The sequence below is a fragment of the Megascapheus bottae genome, chromosome 37 (assembly GCF_031878675.1).
Source record: "Megascapheus bottae isolate mThoBot1 chromosome 37, mThoBot2.hap1, whole genome shotgun sequence".
In the NCBI taxonomy this organism is placed as follows: Eukaryota; Metazoa; Chordata; class Mammalia; order Rodentia; family Geomyidae; genus Megascapheus; species Megascapheus bottae.
The window spans coordinates 2,876,490-2,899,522 of NC_143545.1; the positions used below are offsets into that span (position 1 = coordinate 2,876,490).

A 23,033-nucleotide genomic window follows, 5' to 3' on the forward strand; every position below is an offset into this window, starting at 1 on the left:
AGGGTTCTGGGAAGGCCTCAGCCCATCCGCCCCACACCTCCTTATATAACACTTCCTCCCTCATCCGCATCCCCGCCTTTCTTTGTGCCTGTTAGGGCTGAACCACCCTATCCTTGAGCCAAGCCCCTCGTCCTGTTTTTCTAGGTGAATTGTTCATCTGAGGGCTGCTCTGGTCAAATCTGCCTTTTCCATTTTACACTCCCTTCCTCTGGCAACTGGGGCTTCATCCAGGGGTGTCAGAAAGAGAAGGGAGGTGGACAGGGGCGGGGAGAGGCTTTCTTTGGTGACCCCAAGAAAGGAGTGTGGAGGAGGGAGACAAGGAATAAATAAAGGGGGTGTGGCACACTGGGGGTGCTTGTTTGGTTTCTTTCTCCACCCTGTCTCCCCCCCACATCAGAGCTCCTATCCCAGAAACTGCTTCACTCTGCCTCCTTCCCCTTCCCTCCCCCCCAACACCAAACACAAAGCCTAAAGTTCCCTGTGGCTTTGGTCAGGAGGATGGATCTGAACCCACAGCATCTGGATTTCTCTTCAAGAGGAAATCTAGGACCTTGTTCAAAACCTGAACACGTGTCTAACTGCCACCATTCTAGGTTTCACCTACATCATAACAGTGAGAGAGGAGGAGGGGAGGGAAGGGAAGGAGAGGGAGAGGGAGAGGGAGGGAGGCTAACTTCGCTCCTGGGGCCAGGATAAAGGCTGGGCTTTGCTGAGGCTTCCATTCCTGTGTTTCTGGCCATGGCAAGAGCCTTTCTCTCCAGGACTTCTTCAGCCATCTTCAAAACCAAGAAGAAAACAGATGAACCCACCCTGCCTCCATACACCTGCTCACCTAGCCAGGCATGGCCCTGAGCCACAGGACTCCTGACCACACCTCTGCACACACGGCCCCCCCCCCCTGCCTGGGTCACTCTGCAGGCCTTCCTCACCCCTGCCCTCCAATCCCCCATGAAACCTGACCCATGTCTGCCTTTCTCTTCCTGCCTTTATGAGCCTCTGTGTGTGTGTGTGTGTGTGTGTGTGTGTGTGTGTGTGTGTGTGTGTGTGTGTCCGCGTGTGCTAGAGCTTGAATTTTAGGGCCTGGCTGCTGCTCCTGAGCCTTTGTGCTCAGGCTGGTGCTCTACCACTTGAGCCACAGCACCACTTCTGGATTTTTGCTGGTTCATGGATTCCTGCCCAGGCTGGTCTTAGAACCCTGAAGCTCAGATCGTCTGAGTAGCTGGGATTACAGGTGTGAGCCACAGCACCTGACACTACATGCAGACACACGTGGCTGTGAGGCAGGAGCCCCACCCGACAATGAACTTGAGTCTGCCAGGATGCAGGCCTTTCTGAGAAAAAAACTGAAGCAATGCCCTGCCCCAAATGCAGATCGGCAGGGCGCCCCCTTCTCTCAAGGTTAAGGATCCCAGAAAAAAAAATCACCTGCTGTGAGCAGAGCAAAGACAAAAACACCTACTTTGCATAACTTGGAAGCCAGACTCTCCTGTCTTTACCACAGAAATACCCCAACACCCCAAGAAGTCCTGTGTCTCTCCACCTGTGTCTTTGTCTCTATTTCCCTGTGAGAACACCCCAACTCTGCCACGGCCTGCCCACACCTTTTTGTGTGTCAGTTTTGGGGTCTGCTTACCTGCAAGTTTACTTCATCAAACCCTGCCATGTTTTCTTGCCATGGTGACTTGTCCAGAAATTCCTCATTGTGCCACCAAAGTCAACCACCCTCCGTGAAGAGTTCCTAATGTAAAAAGGAAACTTCAAGGGCTGGGAGTTTGGCCCAGTGGTAGAGTGCTTGCCTAGCATGCACAAAGACCCAGGTTCAATTCCTCAGTACCACATACATAGAAAAAGCTGGAAGTGATGCTGTGGTTCAAGTGGTAGAGCTCTAGCCTTGAGAAAGCCCAAGGACAGTGCTCAGGCCCTGAGTTCAAGCCCCAGGACTGGCCAAGAAAAAAGGAAAACTTAACTAAGCCTCGCTCATCCAGTAGGCCTCCTGGATTTTGTAGGGTCTGGCATCTAGAGTCTAGGGACTCAACAGCCCACTTTGGAAGTGCCTGAAAAGTTGGGGGGTCACCCACTGTCCCAGACCCCATTTCTCTTTCTAGTGATTCTTATTTATATCTATGCCTTCTATATCCTTAGTTTTCTATTTTTTCTTCTATTCAGTTTCCCCCAGAAAGCATTTGGTTTTTAAGCAACCCCAGTAGCTGGGCCACTGAGTTTGAACTCCCCTCCCATTTTGCCCTCATCATATATGGGGGGGAGTGGGAGGGAGGTCCCCTTAGCCCTGGCCCCACAGGAGACCTCAGGCACAGCCCAGCTCTAACCTCAAGTAACTTTCAGTACTAAACTTCATTTCCTAGGGAGGAAGTAGAGGAAGTTGTAGAGATCTGACTAAATAACAACCCATCTTAGGCAAACAAGTAGAGTCGCAGAGAGGCCTCCCTTCCTGGGGACAATCTGTAAGAACACGTTATCTGCCCTCCTTCCCCCCCCCCAACCCCATTAGGAGAGCAGAACTTGGGGAATCAGGAAACCTGCCTCCTGGTCTGGGAGTCTGGGAGAGAAACCCTATTATTTATTTACTCATTTCTTTAATTAATTTTTGCCCAAGAGTAACCCAGGACCTTTTTTTGTACAGAGCAGCTATTCTGCATACTACTGTAGAGAGACCGTTATTCTGCCCAATACGGTTAATTTTTTTCAATAGCAATGTAACCATTGGAGTGCTGGTGAACTATCACCATTGTTCTTGGAAACAACTAAAAAATGGAATTTCATAGACATTCAGAAAACAGGGAATTGTGAGCACTAGAGAAGTCCCCACTTGACACATGTTATTTTTTACTTCCTTTCAAAAGTTGTGCACCAGGGTGTTTCTTCTCAATTCATGCTATATGTTATATGTCCTGTCTTTGTTAAAGAGACCAAAACTGGCAACTAGAATCATTTCCTCTTCTTGTAGTCGTGTAAACAAGTTAGTTTTAATTGTTCCAATGTTTAGTATTGTCGATATTATTTGCAGTACCAATATTATTCTATTAATTGAAGCTAAAAGTTTTCTAACTAGCCCTACCATAAAGCTCTGCTGCCATATTTGTTAAACTTGGTTTGAATTGGTCCTAGTTCTGCTTCTTTCTTGGAAACCTGGAAAACAGGTCAGGAGACAGGTCAGAAGGCATTTGGTGTCAGGAGTTGCCTCTTGGGGGCTTCAGGATAGAACTGGACAAGCAAGTTCAGTCATTTAATCACTACAGGCCAGGCTGCACGAAATCATAGAAGCATAGACCAGTTCAGACTTTTTCTGGTAGAGACATGGCTGGTTACCTTCTGAAAATACCTAGTCATAAACAGCCAGCATCTTACAAGTGTGAGTCCAAGAGCAAAACAGATTCAGATCAAGTGATAATTCAAACCAAGTTTAACAAGTATGTCTGCAGAGCTTTATGGTAGGGGCTAGCTGGAAAACTTTTAGCTTCAATCCATAGAAGAATATTGGCATTACAAACAATATTGACAATATTAAAAAATTGGAACAAATTAAAATGATAACCCCATTTCATTTCCCCCTTTTTTTCAGACATCAAGTCTTTGATGTTTGGGGGTCTTAAGTTAGAGGCAGATATTGAGAGCACAAGACATTGAGTTTTACAGAATTACTGTGGCCCTGGATATAGCTAACTAGTGTGCCAGTGACTCAGAGTCCAACAGTAATTCCTACAAGAGCAGCATCAAGACACGGACCAGGGCTGGAAGCCCCAGGCTTCTCCTATAATTATAGAGGCGCCTTCTTTTAGAAAAGCAGGTCTAGTCCTCTTCCATGTTGCAGGGCTACCTCAGCTTGGAATCTACCCACCTTTAAAGTGGTGAACAGAGCTTTGGAGAAAGAGGGAAGTCTCGCTTAGCTTGTGGCATGCTCTAGGACACAGGTCTCTGCATACTGGGAAGTGAAAATGTCTAAGGTCAGGCAGGTGGGGAGGCCTAAAGTGCAAGCAAACCAGCATTTTCTAGCTCTGGCTGAGTTTTGTTAATAAGCCTGTGCATTGTACTCACCATCGCCACTTCTTTTTTTTTTTTTTTTTGCCAGTCCTGGGCTTGAGCTCAGGGCCTGAGCACTGTCCTTGGACTTTCTCAAGGCTAGAGCTCTACCACTTGAGCCTCGGCACCACTTCCGGCTTTTTTTCTATGTATGTGGTACCGAGGAATCGAACCCGGGTCTTCATGCATGCTAGGCAAGCACTTTAACCACTAGGCCAAACTCCCGGCCCCGACCATCGCCACTTCTTGAGAAGGGTGACCACCCCAGGGGTGGGGGAGTGGCTGAAACCACTGGCTTCAGTACTAAGTTCTAATTCCTTCTTTTTGGGGGAAGAGGTTGGCTGTTGGGCTAACACTGGTCCTAATTATTATTATTATTATTATTATTATTATTATTATTATTATTATTAACTCAACCCCAAACGAATTCCATAAGAGCATTAGGATGGTCTGACAGGCTGATCTTTAGTGGATTTCTTGGATCACACTGAGGTGTCCATTTTCCCGAGAGTGTGAAAGTCCAGGATCCTCCCACACTGTTCTCAGCTGGGAGTGGAGAATCCAGTAGCTCTTTCCACCACCTTCACAGAGGCTGGGCTGAGAATCCAGTGTAGGTCTGTCCCAGCTGGGCTCAAGTGCGGGACACTGGCGACAGCGAATACACACTTGGGTGCCAGGGCACTGGAAACCCGACGATGACCGTGTCTCAAAGTCAGTTTGTAAGGCCTGCAAGGTCTGTATTCAGTTGTGGTCAGCACGCTCACCTAGCTGAGCTTCCTAGTTTTAGGGGACAGCTAAGAGCTCCTTCAAATGCCTCCTCCTGGATCTGTGTGTGGACATAGGGATAATAGGCCGGGGTCAACCATTATCAGCAGACCTGGGCACCCAGCATTCTTTGGCTCCCAGTTCTGCACCCACTAAGACCCCCACAATTGGGAAATATGCATCAAAGCATCACCAGCCTTCAGGTGGACGTAAAGGAAAGTTCCACCTCAGTGTTACCAATCCTGAGCCTGTTTATACCATAGCTAACGCAATTCCATACAACTCTGCTTGTAACTTCCATTCTGAAAACACACTCAAACTTCCTGGGATTTGTCTTCCTACCTTTGCCTCTGGGGTGGTCTGAGTAAATGAAGGGGCAGCAGAGACCACTCCCTCTACTGGGCTTAAACACCTGCACGATGGTGATTGTGCCTATTCAGATAAACCTGCAGATGGTGATGGAATCACAGTCTCCACTAGGTATAAATACTTTTCTTCTCCTGCCTATAAAAAAACCCCAGTTTGCTTAAATTTCAGTGAAACTTCTCATGTCCTGACCAGGGATTTGCCCGGGAGTGGACCCAAATACACTTTCCTTTGTCTCCACTTTCCCCTCTTTCTCAAACCCTTACACCAACATTCTAAGACAATCCGTACTTTTCAGATGCTTTCTTATCCAGAGGAGACCATTTTTCTGCTTCCTCAGTTCCTTTCCCTAGGTTTTCATGGCTAGCCTCCCTCTTTCTTTTACATTTCCCATAATCCTCATTTGCACTCAGCATCTCTCCCCTCCAGGCTTTTCAGCAATGGGTGCAGAATTCCCTTCCCCCAGCCAGAGACACCAGCACAGCTGCAAAACCTACTTAGGTTCAACTCCTTCCTCCCGTCCCTCCTCACATGAAATCATACTATTGGTTTCTCTGGAAGAGAGCTGAATGTGTGCCTGAGCCTTTTCCTCCTGTGACATAAGGTGTCTCCAGAAATTACAGTTGACCCCAGATGACTAGAAACTATAATCAAGGGACTTTGAACTTAGCACAGAAAAGAATGTCCCACCACCAAGGTCTTCCTTCTGGTAGAATCAAAGCTACTGCAGGGTGGTGGAAGCAGGCAGGAAATGGTGGGTTGCCACAGCCTTGTTTCTCAGCAGAGCCCATGGAATGTCACACCTCCTGCTGGGTTGCCTGCAAATTTCTGCCCAGACTGGTTAAAGAAGCTGAACCTAAGGCCTGACTTTGGTGGAATCTCCCAGTAATTACCTCCTTGCTTCCCTGAGTACACTGGTTTCTGCAGGCTGGCACCCCAATTATTTGGAAAACAATATAAAGCCAAGACCTTAAAGTAATTTACCAGGGTGACAACTTTGAGGACGCAAATTTAAAAAAAAAATCAGGCTAGGATTTTCTGGGCAGGCACAGAAGTTTGGACTTGTAACGTTTCCACACAATTGCAATCTTCCTCTTGCACACTTACTGTTTCCCGTGCCTCTTTAATTTCTCCTGCCTCATTTCTGAAGATGACTCTGGTCTCTTGATCTTCAGGGGTTTATAGGACTATTTCCATTTTCTAGAACTTCTTCACGTTGACTCAGGGGCATTGACTGTATTCTTAGCCATGGACCCTAAAAGCTTAGCCTATTTTACCAAGAGGGTTGCCAAGATTAGATATCATAGCAATATTTTCCTCCAAGCTGGAGATCATACACACCATTTACCATCTGCACAGGCCTTTTCTTCAGCTACCATGGTGCAGCTTGCTTAGCACTTGTTGGTAAAGGCATTTTCTTGATTGTCTGGGGAACTTGATCTCTGTGACTCTAACAACATCTAAGTTAACTCTGCAGGCCTTTAGACAGATCTCAATAGGAAATGGGTGAAAAAAGAAAATTCATGAGAACTGTCAGCATAAACTGTCAGATTAAAGAAAGAGAGTTATCAGAGAAACCTCAGGCAAACAGCCCAACAACTTAGCAGGAAACCGCAACAAAAGAATTTGGAGAATGATGTTATACCAAGATCATATGGCCACTTGTTCTAAAAATCAACCAAAAAAATATGTTCTAAGTTCCACTTCCGCATCCTACTTGCTGACATGGTCACGTCAATTTTGACGTTTATAGTGATTGCCATATAAAGATTAGGCCTCAGAACTCGGATGGCAGTGTGTCTATATGTGCTCTTTGTCTTCATAAACCCCCACTTTGTGAATTCGGGGCTGCTCACTTCTCAGTTGAGTTAGCCCCGGCCAGTCAGCTCAATTAACTTCAGACTTTTTACCACCAGACAGAGTTTGTGACTTTCTTTTTTTCTTTCTTTCTTTCTTTCTTTCTTTCTTTCTTTCTTTCTTTCTTTCTTTCTTTCTTTCTTTCTTGCTTGCTTGCTTCCTTTCTTGCTTTCTTTTTTCTTTTTTGCTAGTCCTGGGGCTTGAACTTTGGGCCTGAGCTTTTTCCTTGGGATTTCTCAAGACTAGAGCTCTACCACTTGAGCTGTAGCACCTCTTCCAGCCTTTTCTATGTGGTACTGAGGAACCGAACCTGGGTTTCCATGCATGCTAGGCAAGCCCTCTACCACTAGGCCAAACTCCCAGCCCACAGTTTGTGATTTAATAAGGTCCCAACCCACTGAAAATAGGAACAGGATCTCAAGTCCAGGAAAACCCACGAGTCTCTCATCTCCACTGAAACCACCAGAAAACCAGAAGAGGTGCTGTGGCTCAAGTGGTACAGCGCCCACCTGGAGCACAAACTGCTCAGGGACAGCAGCCTAGGCCCTGAGTTTAAGCCCCAGGGTGGGAAACAAACAAAAAAACAACCAACCATGAAATGGTGCATAAGTTATCATCTCATAGTATATGAAATATATACAATTTTATTTTTCAGTTACACATCCAAAAAAGCCAAAGGAACAACAACAAAAATGGGTTAAATGAAGGAAGCGTGGCTGAGTGAATGACCCCCTTAGCACCTGGGAATTAGGGATGTCCCATGCCTTCCATGTGTGCACACAGGGTTTCCACTGTGCTCCAGAATGCAGGCAAAATCCTCAGGAAAATAATAATAATAAAGCCAGGCACCCATGGCTCATGCCTGCAGTCCCGGCTACTCAGGAGGCTGAGATCTGAGGATTGTGGTGCAAAGCCAGGCTAGGCAGGAAAGTCCCTGAGACTCATCTCCAATGAACCAGCAGAAAACTGGAAGAGAAGCTATGGCTCAAGTGGTAGAGCACTAGCCTTGAGCCCAAGAAGCTCAGGGACAGCGCCTAGGTCCTGAGTTCAAGCCCCAGGACCAAACAAAAGAAAGAAAAATGGACCTGGTGGATATCAAGACCACAGGCTTCTCTCACACATGCGATGACACTGGAGCCACCACCACTGTGGTCAGAAATAGACGGCCACCATCTCACAAACTGATCGCAGCCTTTTACTACAGCGTATGTCATTCCAGGCCCATATTCTAGAATAATACTCTGGAGCGTTCATCCCAACGCAGGCTTCTTCCATGTCACTGGGCTCACCCCTGGGCCAGAATCTGAAAGGGAGAAAATGGAGGAGGACATTTCTTTTAGTTTGGTTTCTTTTTTTGTGTCAGTCCCGGGGCTTGAACTCAGGGCTTAGCCACTGAGCTTTTTCAATGGAAGCTGCTGCTCTACCACTTGAGCTGCAACTCTACTTCTGGACTTTTTAGGGTTTAGGACTTGGAGATCAGAGCCTCAGAGACATTCCTGTCCAGGCTGGATTTGAACCAGGATCCTCAGATTTCAGCCTCCCGAGTAGCCAGGATTACAGGTGTGAGCCACTGGGGCCTGACAGAATGTGTCAATAGTAAGTTGTGACCTCAGTGGACCTGAGTTGCTGCTGTGATAACATGATAAAGAGATTCTGGGGACAGAGGAACCCAGCAGGATCTGAGCACATTTTGGGGGAGATCTTAGAGGAAATCTCCAATCTGTAAACTCAATTTCCTCAGGTTGAATGGAAGAAAATTAATAGTGTGTCTCACAGGGAGGGTTGTGGTGAATAAATAACAAGAAAGTAATTTAACCCAGTGCCCAATACTTAAAATTGAGCAATTTCGTAGAATTTTACCACCCATTAGAAAGAATAATATTGAAGCCACACACCGGTGGCTCACGCCTGTCATCCCAGCTACTCAGGAGGCTGAGAGCTGAGAATCTCAGTTCAAAGCCAGCCAGTGCAGGAGACTCTTATCTCCAGTAAACCAGGAAAAAAAGCCAGAAGTCGAGCTTTGGTTCAATTGGTAGAGCACTAATCTTGAGCTTAAGAGTTTAGGCACTGAGTTCAAGCCCCATGACTAAAATAATAATAGTAATAATAATAATACTTTGCTTATTTTTCAATAAAGGGAGGCATCTCAGATGCCTGGCGCGTGGCTGGCCCCCTCCCCACGTGTGCCCCCTCTGCGATGTCTGCACTCACGTGGCACTGAGGTTGTACGGCGTCCCATCTACCCACTGCCAGTCATTCTGACCCTGTGGGTCCCACAAGCCCAGGTAATAAGAGAACTCTTTATCCAGATGCTTGGTGATGAAATCCTAGATCCATTAAAAATGAAAATAAAAGAGGTCCTAGCATTAGAATACGCAGCTTCAACAGAATTCTTTTTGTCATAACCACTCCTTTTAAACAATTGGGTGTTTTCTCTCTCTTCTCTCTCTCTCTCTCTCTCTCTCTCTCTCTCTCTCTCCTCTCTCTCTCTCTCTCTCTCTCTCTCTCTCTCTCTCTCTCTCTCTCTCTCTCTGTCTCTCTCTCTCTCTCTCTCCTCTCCTCTCCTCTTCTCTTCTCTTCTCTTCTCTTCTCTTTTCTTCTCTTCTCTCTTTAATGGTGATGGTACTAAGATTTGAACTCAGGACCTCACACTTTCAAGGAACTCAATTCACCTGTCACTCATCCAGCCCGTTTGGTGTTAGCTTCTCTCACAGGTCGGGATTTGTGCTTTTGTCCTGGACATAATCTTCATTCCTCCATATACCCAGAGTGGCTGAGATTACAGTGATGAGCTACTGTGACCAGTGTGTGTGTGTGTGTGTGTGTGTGTGTGTGTGTGTGTGTGTGTGTGTGTGTGTGTGTTGGTCCTGAGGCTTGAACTCAGGGCCTGGACACTGTCCCTGAGCTTCTTTTGCTCAAGGCTAGCACTCTACCACTTGATCCACAGAAACACTTCCAGCTTTTTCTGTGTATGTGGCACTGAGGAATCGAACCCAGGGCTTTGTGCATGCTAGGCGAGCACTCTACCACTAGGCCATGCTCCCAGCCCCAGCCACAACATTCTTATACTTCACCTCTGGAACAATGAGAACAATACACCCCTAGGACAGGCCTGATGGTTAACTTTAATTGTATGATTCTGTGGAAATATAGGATGATAACTTGATATATGTACATCGCATACCACTAACCAAATTAGATCCGTCATATTTCCATTTCCTTAGCAATTTATATAATTTAGATGAAGCTAAATGACGGAGGCTCAAGCCTCTAATCCCACCTACTCAGGAGGCTGAGAGCTGAGGATCATGGTTCAAAGCCAGCCCAGGCAAAAAAAGTCCAGGAGACTCTCACCCCCAATGAGCCACCAGAAAACCAGAAGTGGAGCTGTGGCGGAAGTGGTATAGTGCCAGCCTTGAGCTGAAGAGCTCAGGGACAGTGCCTAGGCACTGAGTTCAAGCCCCAGGATGGGCACACACACACACACACACACACACACACACACACACACACAAAATTAAGGGACAAAGGTTGCATATTCTGTGGGGAGAAAGTACCTGCTCATCTTTACTGTTCACCACCAGCAGATGGGCCTGCATCCTCGAACACGCCTTCCTGCTCTCCTTCCACGTTTTGGCATCACCAGACATGACATAGCAGTGGGAACCAAATGAGTGCCAATTCTTTGGGCAACAACGCCAGGCTTTTCCTTTATTGGGGAAAAAGAAGGTCCTCTGATCCCAGTAGAAGAAAATCCATTTAAAGGGGAAAGCCGGGGGCTGGCGCCTCACGCCTGTCATCCAGGTTCTCAGAAGGCGGAGATCCAAGGATCACAGTTCAGAAAAGTTTAATATCTCCAAGGAAACACCAGAAAACTGAAAGTGGTGCTGTGACCCAAGCGGTAGAGCACCAGCCATGCACAAAAGAAGCTCAAGGACAGAGCCCAGGCCCTGAGTTCAAGTCTTATAACCAACAGAAGAAGGAGAAGGAAAGAAAAAAGATAGATTAAGATTGCCTGACTGGGTGCCAGGGGCTCATACCTGTAATCCTAGCTACTCAAGAGGCTGAGATCTGAGGATCACCGTTCAAAGCCAGCCTGCGCATGGAAGTCCAAGGGACTCTCATCTCCAGCTAACCACTAGAAAACCAGATGTGGCACTGTGGCTCAAGGGGTAGAGCGGTAGCCTTGAGCTGAAGAGCTCAGGGACAGCGCCCAGGCCCAAAGTTCAGGCCCTACCATGAAAAAGAAGAAGAAGAAGAAGAAGAAGGAGGAGGAGGACGAGGAGGAAAAGGAGGAGGAGGGGGAGGAGGAGGAGGAGGAGGAGGGGGAAGGAGAAGGAAGGAGGCGGGAGGAAGAAGAAGAGGAGGAGGGAGAGAGAAGGAGGGGGATAAGGAGGAGGTGGTCACGTTTCTATGGTTGGAAGAGGTGGGGCAAAACAATGTTGAAATTGAGGAAGAATTGCTCACCACAACATAAGGTCTCACTGTGGGATAAGGGGCCCAAGAAATGAGAAAAACCCAGAGGTAGAGAGACAGAGAGATGGCAGCGACCAGAGAGCCCAAGACTTCCTGGTCAAATAAACACTTTTATCTGAGTTCATTCAGGGAACATGAATACATGCAAAAAAAATAAAGCCTCGATCTGTCACACTCAGAGTCAACACAGAGATTGTGACACATTTTTCCTTTATTGTTGCAGACAGAAGATTTGCAGATTAGAGAAAGATATGATGAAAGCCAACTAAATCTATCTATGCATTTATTATATGTATTGGGTAGATACATAGAGATATAGATTCCTTAATAAGTGGTATGTGCACAGATTTTAACAACAAATGTCATGGCTGGCCTGCCTCAGTTTCCCCCCAGGCAGGTTCCCCATGGGGTTAGAACGGAATGGCGGGGCTCAGGCTCTGCTGTCATCACAGGGTGATTGTGTATTTCCATGCAGCTGTTTAATGCACAGCTGGACACAGAGTGGATTGGTTGGGACCCCAGGCTCTGGTCATCCCAGCTAATCAGCAGGCTGAGACCCGAGGATCACGGTTCAAAGCCAGCAGGAAAGTTCAGAAGACGCTTGGGCAGGAAAGTTCAGAAGACTCTTATCTCCAGTGAGCCACCAAAAATAAGCCAGGGGTGGCACTGTGGCTCACGTGATAGGGCACCAGCCTTGAGCAAAACCACTCAGGGACAGTGCCCAAGCTATGAGTTCAAGCCCCAGGGCTGGCCAAAACAAACATTACTTGTAAAATACCTGCACGAGCAGGGGAATCGTGTGCAGGGAACTGGTATTCTCGCCACCCAGGCTCATGGGATCACACAAGTGTTTATGTTTCCCCAAGCACACACCCGTGCCCTACAATGACGACACATTAGGAAATACAAGTGAACGCCGGGTGTCGTTTCCCCTGCCTGTAGTCTCAGTGCTTGAATGGTGGAGGCAGGAGGATGCAGGTGAAGGCTGCGCTGAACAGAGGATCCTGAGTGGAATAAGGACATAAACAAACTCCAAGAGAAAAGACGGGAAGGAAGGAAGGAAAGAAAGAAGGAAAGAAGGAAGGGAGGAAGGAAGGAAAAGAAGGAGGAAAAAGGATGGGAGGGAGGGACAGAAGGAAGAGGGACATAAGTAGTAAATTAGACAGGAGGTCAGCAAGCCAAGGAATCTTCTGGAAAGGATGTACAAGGCTGCACACACCTCCACTGCAGACTTAGAGATCTGACCAGGTAGGAAAGAAGACACTGCTCAGGACCAGAGTTGTGTAAATTTAGTGGTGGAAGGTTCTAGAAGGTTCTAAGAAGAGAGTGCTCAGGGCCCAGAGTTGTGTAAATTCAGCGGTGGAAGGTTCTAGAAGGTTCTCACCTAATGGCTTCTCTTTCTACATCAAGGTTTTTCCCCCTTTTTTTGTGGGTGTTTTTTTCCTGGTGCTGGGACTTGAACTTGGGGCCTGGATGCACTCCCTTAGCCATGTCACTCAAGGCTGGCACTGTGACATTTTGAGCCCCACTTCCGCTTCTGGTGTGAGTATTATTGTTCTTGTTATTCTCAGTGTTTGCTGGAGATAAGAGTCTCTCAGCCCTGCCCGGGGCTGGCTGTGAACTGCGATCTTCAGACCTCAGCTGGGATGACAGACGTGAGCCACCATCAGCCAGCACAGTCACAGGAGTGAAGTGTTCCATGAGAAGGCACCTGGGGGAGTCTAGACGTCCCTCGTGGCCGTGGATGAAGAAAGCTCTTGTTGGCAAATGCAGTGACTGGAAATGGCGCACTTTTCAGAGAAAATGCCCTGGTGTGTGACCAGGGCACAGGCGTTCTCTCCTGCCTGGCCTGCGACCTGAAATCTGGGAGACAAAGACGATCAAAACCCCCCAGGCTGGCCCAGGGCCCAGTTCTTCCTCCTCTCCCATTTTGGTTCCCTGCATCTGCTCACCAGCTCCTCTCCAAGCTAGATTGCTTAAAACATGGAAATATGCCATAGACAACATTACACATTGTTTTGCTGACACCAGGACTTGAACTCTCAATTTCCTGGCTCAGGACTGCCACTTTGCCACTGAAACCACGCTCCAGCTCATTTATTGTCTCACTCATACAAGTCGTGTGGGCTTTTCTGTGTGGACTGGCTTCCAGCCACCATTCTCCATCTTCAGCTTCCTGAGTAGCTGGGATTACAAGAGGGAGCTTCTGGTGCCTGGCCTGAAAGCCAGGGTGAAGGAATGGGTTGTGTGTGTGTGTGGGTGTTGGTCCTGAGTCTTGAATTCAGAGCTTGAGCACTGGCCTTGAGCTTTTTCACTCAAGACTGATGTGATCTACCCTTAAGCCACAGCTGTACGTTTTGCCTTTTTGCTGGTTCCTTGGAGATAAGGGTCTCATAGACTTTCCTTCCCCGGGCTGGCTTCCAGCCACGATTCTCCATCTTCAGCCTCCTGAGTAGCTGGGATGACAGGCGTGAGCCAGCAGCACCCAGCATATCCTGGTATATTTAGATCTAGCTTCTGCCTGTGTGTGAGAGAGAGAGAGCCATTTGTCTTTCTGAGCCTGGCTGACCTCACTAGCCATGAGTTTGTCCACACATTCCCTTGCAGCGGGCACGATTGTGGAATAACACACAACCATGACACCACAGCACCAGGGGTGGGTCTGTTACTCTTGAAGAAGAATGTCCTGACACACTTCATGCTGCAGTGCCGCCTCCCACCAGCAGGTGTCACCAGTGAGCTGTGTGCAGTTTCCACCATGGGCCTTGAAAAGCCAATGACAAACTCACAGCTGTGGGTTCAAGGCCGCCCCATCCAGCCAGGCCCAGGTCTTCTGGGTGTCAGGAAGGTGTAATCCAATCCAAAAATAAACCCCACCTTGCACCTCATTCTGGATGAACTCCTGTGGGAGAAAGAAATCAAGTTCAACCTGTCCACAGAGCCTCCTCTGAGGTTTGCCCAGAGTCTTGACACGAGCTGTCCAGTTTCCACGAGCTGACTTCCACCACCCACTTCTTACCAGCTCTGCCCTGTCCTCGATCATCAAGAGACTCGATTTCCTCATGGAATAGGATTCTCGACTCTCCTGCCACGACTGGAAGTTCGTGGAAAACTTATAACATTTCCTCTTTGTCTGTAACCAGACATGCGGGCATGAATTTGCTGAAATAGGAAAGAATTAAAGAGGAAAAGACATGGAAGCCGGGTACTGGTGTACACGCCTGTAATCCCAGCCACTCCAAAGGCTGAAATCGAGAAGTACACAGTTCAAAGCCCACCTCAGCCCCCTCCCCAACACTCCATCTCTAAAACTCATCAGAATGAAAAAGTTGGAAGGGGTGCGTGGCCCAGGTGGTAGAGCACCTGAGCTGGGCTACCAGGGGCTCCGAGCTCAAATTCTGATACTCACCTCCCCCTCCAAAGAATAAATAAAAGTACAACGAAATAAACCCCTTACTTGTACCTTTGTCCTGGTGCTTGCTGGGAGAATCTTTCACACAGCTGCAATCATGGCTTCTACTTTCATTACAATACGTTCTATCGTTGGGTCCCTCTCGCATGGAATAGCTGCTTAACTGACTTACTAAGAAATACAATCTATAGAGCAATGCCCATCATATTTCTACAGATATAACTGCATGCTCTTCCACTACTTATGTTACTGTGGCTACAGTAAAATTTGCACACACTGTTGTTTCTTGTAGTTGTCTATGAACAGATGGGAGATGTCTTCTTATTCAAACTCATGGAGAAGCCGGGCTTGGTGATGCACGCCTGTAATCCCAGCCACTCAGGAGGCTGAGATCTGAGGATTATGGTTCAAAGCCAGGAAAGTCCCTGAAACTCTCATCTCCAATGAACCACAAGAAAACTGAAGTTGCACTGTGGCTCAAGTGGTAGAGTACCAGCCTTGAGCACACACACACACACACACACACACACACACACACACACACACACACACACACCTAGAGGGCGCCAGGAGTTGGTAGAGTGCCTGTCTACCATGTAAAATGGCTGAGCTTTTTGGCTCAAGGCTGACGCTCTACCACTTGAGCCACACAGCTCCTCTTCCTGCTTTTTGCTGATTCACTGGAGATAAGAGTCTTACACACTTTCCTGTCTAGAGTGGCTTCGAACTGTGATCCTCAGCTGTCAGCCTTCTGTGTGGCTGGATGACAGGAGTGAGACGTCAACCAGGGCCAGGCTAGACTTCCTGTGTTCAATTAGTGATCTAGGCATGAAATTCATAAAATAAATGATGATTTCATAGAACTGTTCCATTTCCTGCCTCAGCGGGTGGCATGTTGGCATCTGATTAAAAAGAACGTCTTCAAGTTTTAAGGCTGAAGAAAGGGAAATGACAGGGAGACTCTTCTTTCCGGCCTTTATGCAGGGCTGAAGGCGTCCCACGAAGTTCACCCACACCCGCTGGCCTTACTGCACCCTCCTGTAGTCACGGCTGGAAACCCAAGGCCCAAGTGGAGCTGTGGCTCAAGAGGTAGAGCACCAGCCTGGAGAGAAAAAGCTCAGGGACGGCGCCCAGGCCCTGGGCTCCAGTCCTGGCCAGGGGAGGCGGCAGTTTCTGCAGGATATTCCCTGCTGATGAGGCTTCGGGGACTCAGGCCCTGGGCTCCAGTCCTGGCCAGGGGAGGCAGCAGTTCCTGCAGAATATTCCCAGCTGACGAGGCTGTAGGGACTCAGGCCCTGGGCTCCAGTCCTGGCCAGGGGAGGCAGCAGTTCCTGCAGAATATTCCCAGCTGACGAGGCTGTAGGGACTCAGGCCCTGGGCTCCAATCCTGGCCAGGGGAGGCGGCAGTTTCTGCAGAATATTCCCAGCTGATGAGGCTTCGGGGACTCAGGTCCTGGGTTCCAGTCCTGGCCAGGGGAGGCGGCAGTTCCTGCAGAATATTCCCAGCTGATGAGGCTGCGGGGACTCAGGCCCTGGGCTCCAGTCCTGGCCAGGGGAGGTGGCATTTTGTTGGAGACTGCCTCTGGGTCTCTTAACTTGTTGCCTAGGACTTTAATATGATAGGCTTAGGAATGCTTTAAGTTGCTTTGATCTGTGTTAAGAAACGTCTGGACTGCTATCTTTCTCACAGACCTGCTATCTTTCTCACAGACCTGCTATCTTTCTCACAGATCCGTTATCTTAGTGACCAAATTGCCTATGTCCTGTTCCCACAGACTCATGCTGAGGAAAATTTTTTCTACTGAACCTAGCCCCTGCTTTAGAGCCCTATATAAACCCCCTCTGACTTTCAATAGACAGACCTTGATCAGAGCACTGTCTTGGTCTCATTCTTTGTGTTTGTCTGTCCCACTCATTTAGGTATGGTTCCCTCTCGGGTCTCAGTTGACTGAACCCCGCGGACCGGGGCAGATTGGCGCCCAACGAGGGGCTCGAGGCACGGGAACCCCGCCTAAAGCCGTCGCCACCGAAGAAGGACTGCGCAGTCCAAGCCACCCCAAATTCAGAGGACGAGGAGTACCCGCCTGCGTCCGCTGCCAAGGTAGGAGAAATTCGACGAATTGGGACAGAAACTTAGTAAGCAAGAGTTGTTTGTTCAAGGCTTAAAGGCTTCATTCAAAACACAAGGAACTTGGGTTAAAAAGAAAGATTCAAAGGCATTTTTCGAAGAATTATGTCCTTGGTTCCCCAAAGAGGGAACGATTAATGAGGTTAAATGGCAAAGAGTAGGGGACTGTTTAAATGATTAAGAAGATTCATGTTTTTATAAGAATTTTCATGTAATTATTGCAATTGTGGTCAAATAAGGAACATTTTCTGCTTGAAACTATAACTAGTGCATGCTTGGCCATGTACATTGTAAATAGCCTTTACCAAATGTGTTTGACAAGGAATTGTTTTTATGTAGATAAAATGATCATTGATCTTAAAGATTGCTTTTTTACAATTCCACTACACCCTGATGATATTTTGTTGGCAGCTCAAGACAGGCCAGATCTACTTTCTAAGGCCTTTCTTAACCTTGGCTTGCAAATAGCTCCTGATAAAGTCAAAGTAGTGTTGACTGCCTCCATACCCTTAGATATTCAATGGCTCAGGCCTTATTGAAAATTGCCTAATAATATCTTTTTGCCCCTCAATGATATTCTGCGAGGAGACTCTGACCCCTCCTCCCCCCGCAAGCTTACAGCAGGCTAACTTATTGCAGGCCTTGTGTCAGCTTGATTTGGACATCTCCTCCCAGTTAAAAGTTAGACCCTTAAAGAATCCACACAAGTCTCAGGTAAAACAGCAGGCCCCTCCCTTACTTGTCTGTCCAGTCACTCCCTCTCAGATTAAAATTACCCCAGGGTGGTGACAACCAAAACAAGGAGGCAGAAATCCTGGAGTGAAGGGGAGTCAGGAAATGACTCCCCTCAAGGAGATCAAATAGAGCACTCTGATAATCAGAGTGAGGAGGAGTCAGAAGAAGAGGGAGAAAGAGGCCCCCGGTTAATCCTCAGAGCCCAAAATAATTATCGGCCTTTCAGATTTAAACAAATTAAAGAACTAAAGAACGCTGTTTCCTCCTATGGGCCGACTGCCCCTTTTACTCTGTCTCTGTTGGAAACCTTGTGCTCATAATACCTCACTATCTATGATTGGGAAACCCTGGCAAAGGCAGTTCTTGGCCGAGGTCAATATCTTTCCTGGAAAGCTGATTATACAGAAAGATGTCGAGAGCAAGGAAGGAGCAATGTCCTTAAACCAGAAAAGGCCAAGTGGACGCTTAAAAAATTATTAGGACAGGCTCCCTCTAACACTAATGAATGGCAAGCCAGGTTTTCCCCTGAGTTGTTAGCACAGGCCTGAGAAGTGCAGCTAATAAGTCATTAGTGAGGCCTTGACTATAATTGCTATTGCTTAACAAAGGCACCTCTATTCTGTGCAGCAATAGCAACTTAGTAAAGAAAGAAGTTGAAAAACAGCCAGCAGGATGTTCGCGGTTGGGGCCGATAACGTTGTGTATCCAGATAAAGCAGGGAAATTCCAGGAAAGGGACATGTGAAAAACATCTAGTGACCAGATTGCAAGGCACGTCAGCCCTCTTCTAGCTGAGAGGAAAATTCCACTACTCCCCAGAGTGAACTCCTAGCCTTATTTGAATTAACCAATCCCTACACTGTAACCATGCTTCTGCTTCTGTAACCGTGCTTTTGCTACCCATAAATACTCCCCTCTCCCCAGCCTCGGCGCGCAAAGTCTTCTAGGAGGCTTTGTCGCCTCGGGTGCCCGTGTTCCTGAATAAACCTCTTGCTGTTTGCATCCGACTGCGTGGACTCGCTGTTCCTTGGGAAGGGGGCTCCGTCTGGAAGACGTCCCGCTGAGTCGGGGGTCTTACAGGCCCAGCTTGCCACACTGCAGGCCTGGAAAGCAATACCTTCCCCTGGCTCCATTTTTTCCTCCATTGCCAAGATTCGTTAGGGACCGCAAGAGCCCTATAATGAATTTGTGGGGAGGCTTACTGAAGCCGCTGAACGTATTTCTGGTAGGGATGAAACTGAGAGTGAGTTTATTAGACATCTGGCCTTTGGATATGCTAACACTGTCTACCAAGCAACTCAAAGAGTTACACCCAGAAAAAATGCACCTGTGTTTTAACTGCCTTCAGGCCAGGCCAGACACTTTGCTTGGGAGTGCCCAGAGCCCAAAACTACTAACTCAGCTCCGGGGAACTCCCCACAGCAGGGACAAATTCTGCCCTTTTGTCCTCGGTGTAAAAAGGGCAGACATTGGGTTTCCCGAGTGCCACTCCAAGATAGATATTCAAGGAAAACCTTTAACTTCTGGGCTGGCGGGAAACTACAGGAGGGGCCAGCCTCAGGACCCCAGTCAACAAACTTCTGGGGCAGTCAGATTTGTTCCCCCACAGCAGGCGGCCCCTGCAGTGTCTCATCCCTCATAGGGGCCACCCCAGGGAGCGCAGGACTTGACCTCTGTTCCTCCACCCATACATATTAACCCCTGAGGTGGGAACCCAGCTCCTATGCACCGGAGTGTTTGGGCCCCTGCCGCCAAATGTATTTGGCCTTATTTTAGGAAGAGGCAGCTCAGTTATTCAGGAACTTAATATTTCACCTGGCATAATTGTTAATGATTACACAGGTGAGATAAAAATCATGGCCTCTGCACAGGACGGCCCTGTCTCTATTTATCCGGGACAGAGAATCGCTCAATTGGCTTTATTACCCCCTCATTAACACATTTAAAAGGAATCTGCCAGTCTTCCAACCCTCTCCAGAGCTCAAAAGTTTTAACATGGGAGGATCAAGAAGGAAGTAAAGGCACAGTTCAGCCCTATGTAGTTCCAAATATCCCAGTTAACTTATGGGGGAGGGCTAGTCTCTCTCAAATGAAGCTTTTTATGTGCAGGCCAAATGAGATTGTAACACAGCAAATGCTTAGTCAAGGAATTCTTCCCGGCCAAGGGCTTGGAAAAGAAAAGCAAAGGCCTCCGGCCTAGAAACTGCTGCAGGCCCAGCTCCTGGGTGTAGCTGGCCTAGCAGCATCTTAGCAATTGGCATGCCCCCTGTTCTGGCCAGAGCCATTCAGCCGCTGCTCCTATAATCTCTAGGGAGAGACAAGATATGGATGTTGTGACATTCTATGATGACTGCATTAGTTATGAAAAAATTGACATGGAACTGCTCCCCCAATTCTAGGGGCCACAGTCTAATCGCATAGACGGGAAAAAACAATTGGGGCTACTAAAATTAATAAGGATCAGGCAAATACAAGCTTCAAATACAGGTTTCTTCATAATCTCCCCACAGTAAATATGCTCATGGGAACCACCCAACCAAGGCTCCCAAGTCTTTCACCAATTCCTAATAATTTGTATATTTATACTATTGAGATAAAAGATTGCTTTTTTCTAGAAACAGTGGTTTTCCTTTAACAACCTGTTTTGTAAAATATGCCCAGGTGAAAAGCAAAGGGCTCCGGAGGTAAGTAGAAATTGGCTGACCCCCTGTATGTCTGTGTTTTGTTTTGTTTTGTTTTTAAGAAAGTGCACTGTGGTCCTAAAACAGAGAAAAGAAGGCTGGACGCAGCAAGGTCTCTAAGGCCTGGGTGGTCAAGGGACGCCTTGACCCCCCCTTCTGAGTTTCTTGTGGATAACAGGGCATGCCTGAGAGTCCCACCAGCAAGACACGTCTAAATCTAAAAACAGCTGTTTGGTGAAAACATTCATCTGAGCTCATGTTTTTGTGTTAAGTGTATCTGATTGAGTCCAATTTTCTTGTTATATGTCAATGTCTGATTTTGTTTCAGAGGCTTTTGTAGGTAGATTAGGATGGCCTCCGTCTGCCAGCTACCAGGGGATGGAAATCTCTTTCTGTCACTCTGGTAGTTTAAGGCCAGGCATGCCATCAAAAGTTTAGGAGTTACTTAAAAGTCTCTGCTTCTCTGTCTTGTTCGTGTTACATATTTTTCCTTGTCCAGTTTTGTCTTTAAAATTGGTACCAGTTCTAAATATGGATCCTTGTGATTTTTATGTGTGTATATGTCTTTGTTATTTATTTGAACATTTCTGGGCCTGGTATGGCCGCCCCCGCGTGTCTGCAGTTGTAACAAGCCCTGGAAAAATAAATTCCAGCTAAGTTGCCTTGCAAAAAGTTTTGTTTTGAACCTGGTTCTTACCTGCAAGAGTAAAATTGGCAAAGCTCTCTTGACACAAACTTCCGGAAAACGAACGGCCGATATTAATTTTACGCGCTTTAAGATCTTTGAGTATGAATGTGTGTGAATGAGTAAGTGAGCATATTCAAGGTTAAATTCTCAGCATGCTGTATAAAATGGATGAGTTCATACTTGAAACACAAAAGCAATTGGGTAGATCTAAGTTTAAACTTCAGGAAAAGTATTAGGTTTAAATGTTTCCTATGTCTCAAAGGTGCATTGTTTTAAAGAGAAACTGGTAAAAAGTATTTTCCTAAAGATCCTAAAATCTGCATTTTAAAAATTTGATATTGTAATGCATAGAGCTGTTTACATTGTAAACATTGTATCCTGTTTAGCACAGAAAAAATTAAGGACTTTGAAATTTATTTCCTTAAGTTAAAGCTTGGAGACATGTATTAGAGATTTAACTGTAAATTGTTTATCAATCTCAGAAACTTTGCCTGTCTTTTAAAACTGTTTAGGTAATCAAATGCCAAGAGAAAGGACAGAAAACTTAGGATCATCTTCATCTTTTTTCCTTGCAAACTGACACTAGAAATCTGATGGTAAAGTGTGGATAATATGATTAGTATTTTAAAGGAATGTTTAAAGGTTTATCTCCATGCAATTGGGTGTATTTAAAAAAAAAAAGGGAAGGAAACTAAGTCCAGACTTAAGACTTTTGGTGCACTGATGTCCGTAGTTCTTGCATTAGGGAAAAAGTGTTATTTGAGTTTAAACTGTTGTAGGAGTTCTAGGCAGTAATCTAAACTGCAGGAAATAACAAAAAAGCCTCTTCTAAGGCAAGGGGAGAGCCTTGAGCCCTAGGGGGCCTGGAGACAAAAGGAAGTTCCTTGAGCCCTTGAAGGTTTTTCAAATGCAAATAAAGACTAAAGAGTTAAATGTTTAAGCAAATATCTGTAAAAGTTTTAAAGAACATTAGAAATGGGTTTCTGAACAAAGTTTGAAAGTGAAGTTGTCCTAAATGTTTGTTTCAAGAAAGAGAAAAGAGGAAAATTAGGACTACCAAAATGATTGCTTAATTGCTATTTAGCTAGCTCTTATAAAGTCTCCTTATAGCAATTTCCAGCTGGCCCATGGAGAAGGACAGCAATCCTTATACAGATGTAATTTTGGCTCTTACCAGGTTCCAGGTAAGATCATGCTTAGACTATTTCTGAGTTGACCACCTTGTTGCTTTAATTGGAGTAACATGGACTTTTGTAGGACTCATTTGATCTGAAAGCTGCAGTTTTGAGCCAGCCCGGACAAAGCAAGGTCCCTGTGAGACTGTGGTGTCTAATCTGCCAGCAGAATGCTGAGGCAGAGTTGCTTTGGAGCTCAAAGTGGCAAAGTGCTAGCCTTGAGCTGGAGAGTTGAGGGAAGCACCCAGGCCCTGAGTTCAAGTCCAGCAACCAACAGAGTGAAGTGCCAATGGGATGTTCTTCCCTGTGTGGAGAGACACCACTGGGACAAAAAGCAATAATGCAGTAAGCCGCTGCTTGGATGGCAGAGATGGTGTCAGATCCTAGAGTCACTTGTGCTTAGCTATTCAATATTAATCAGAGCCGGGAGGTCATAGAATAGTTTGTAAGCATGCCTTACTAATGCCCGTGCCTTTCATAACTGGGCAGGGGCTTGTCAATCATCTGTGATAATGGTAGTTCTGACTAAGTAAAGTTTGGTTTGACACCAGCCACAAATTCAGGAAAGTTTGTGGATCTGAGGCTTGTGTCCCTACTATCTGTTTAGATCTGGCAACTGAAGCATAGTTAGAGTCACAGGGATTAAGTTCCCCAGACAATCAAGAAAATGCCTTTGCAAATGGATGCTAAGTAAGCTAAACTATTGTAGCCAA

General features: G+C 46.7%; 1 protein-coding gene and 1 long non-coding RNA gene across 2 annotated transcripts in view; one reads left to right on the forward strand and one right to left on the reverse strand.

Moving 5' to 3' along the window:
• LOC150042059 (uncharacterized) overlaps positions 1–23,033 on the forward strand; it is a 272,005-nt gene that overhangs the window by 69,853 nt on the left and 179,119 nt on the right. The window lies entirely within an intron of this gene.
• On the reverse strand, positions 8,179–10,826 carry LOC150042061 (C-type lectin domain family 4 member A-like). The gene is made up of 3 exons (XM_090325156.1): positions 10,584–10,826; positions 9,238–9,353; positions 8,179–8,329 (listed from the first exon to the last, which is right to left on the reverse strand). The coding sequence occupies exons 1-3, from the start codon at positions 10,824–10,826 to the stop codon at positions 8,179–8,181; spliced, it is 510 nt and encodes a 169-aa protein (XP_090181282.1).

Bases quoted from the DNA above. Each gene is read 5' to 3' on its own strand.
- LOC150042061 (XM_090325156.1), bottom strand. From the start codon at position 10,826: ATGACAGGCGTGAGGCGCCAGCCCCCGGCTTTCCCCTTTAAATGGATT. The intron at 9,354-10,583 runs GTACTTTCTCCC...TAATGGATCTAG, and splicing joins TGAACAGTAAAGATGAGCAG to GATTTCATCACCAAGCATCT. The intron at 8,330-9,237 runs GTGAGTGCAGAC...TCTCCCTTTCAG, and splicing joins CCGTACAACCTCAGTGCCAC to ATTCTGGCCCAGGGGTGAGC.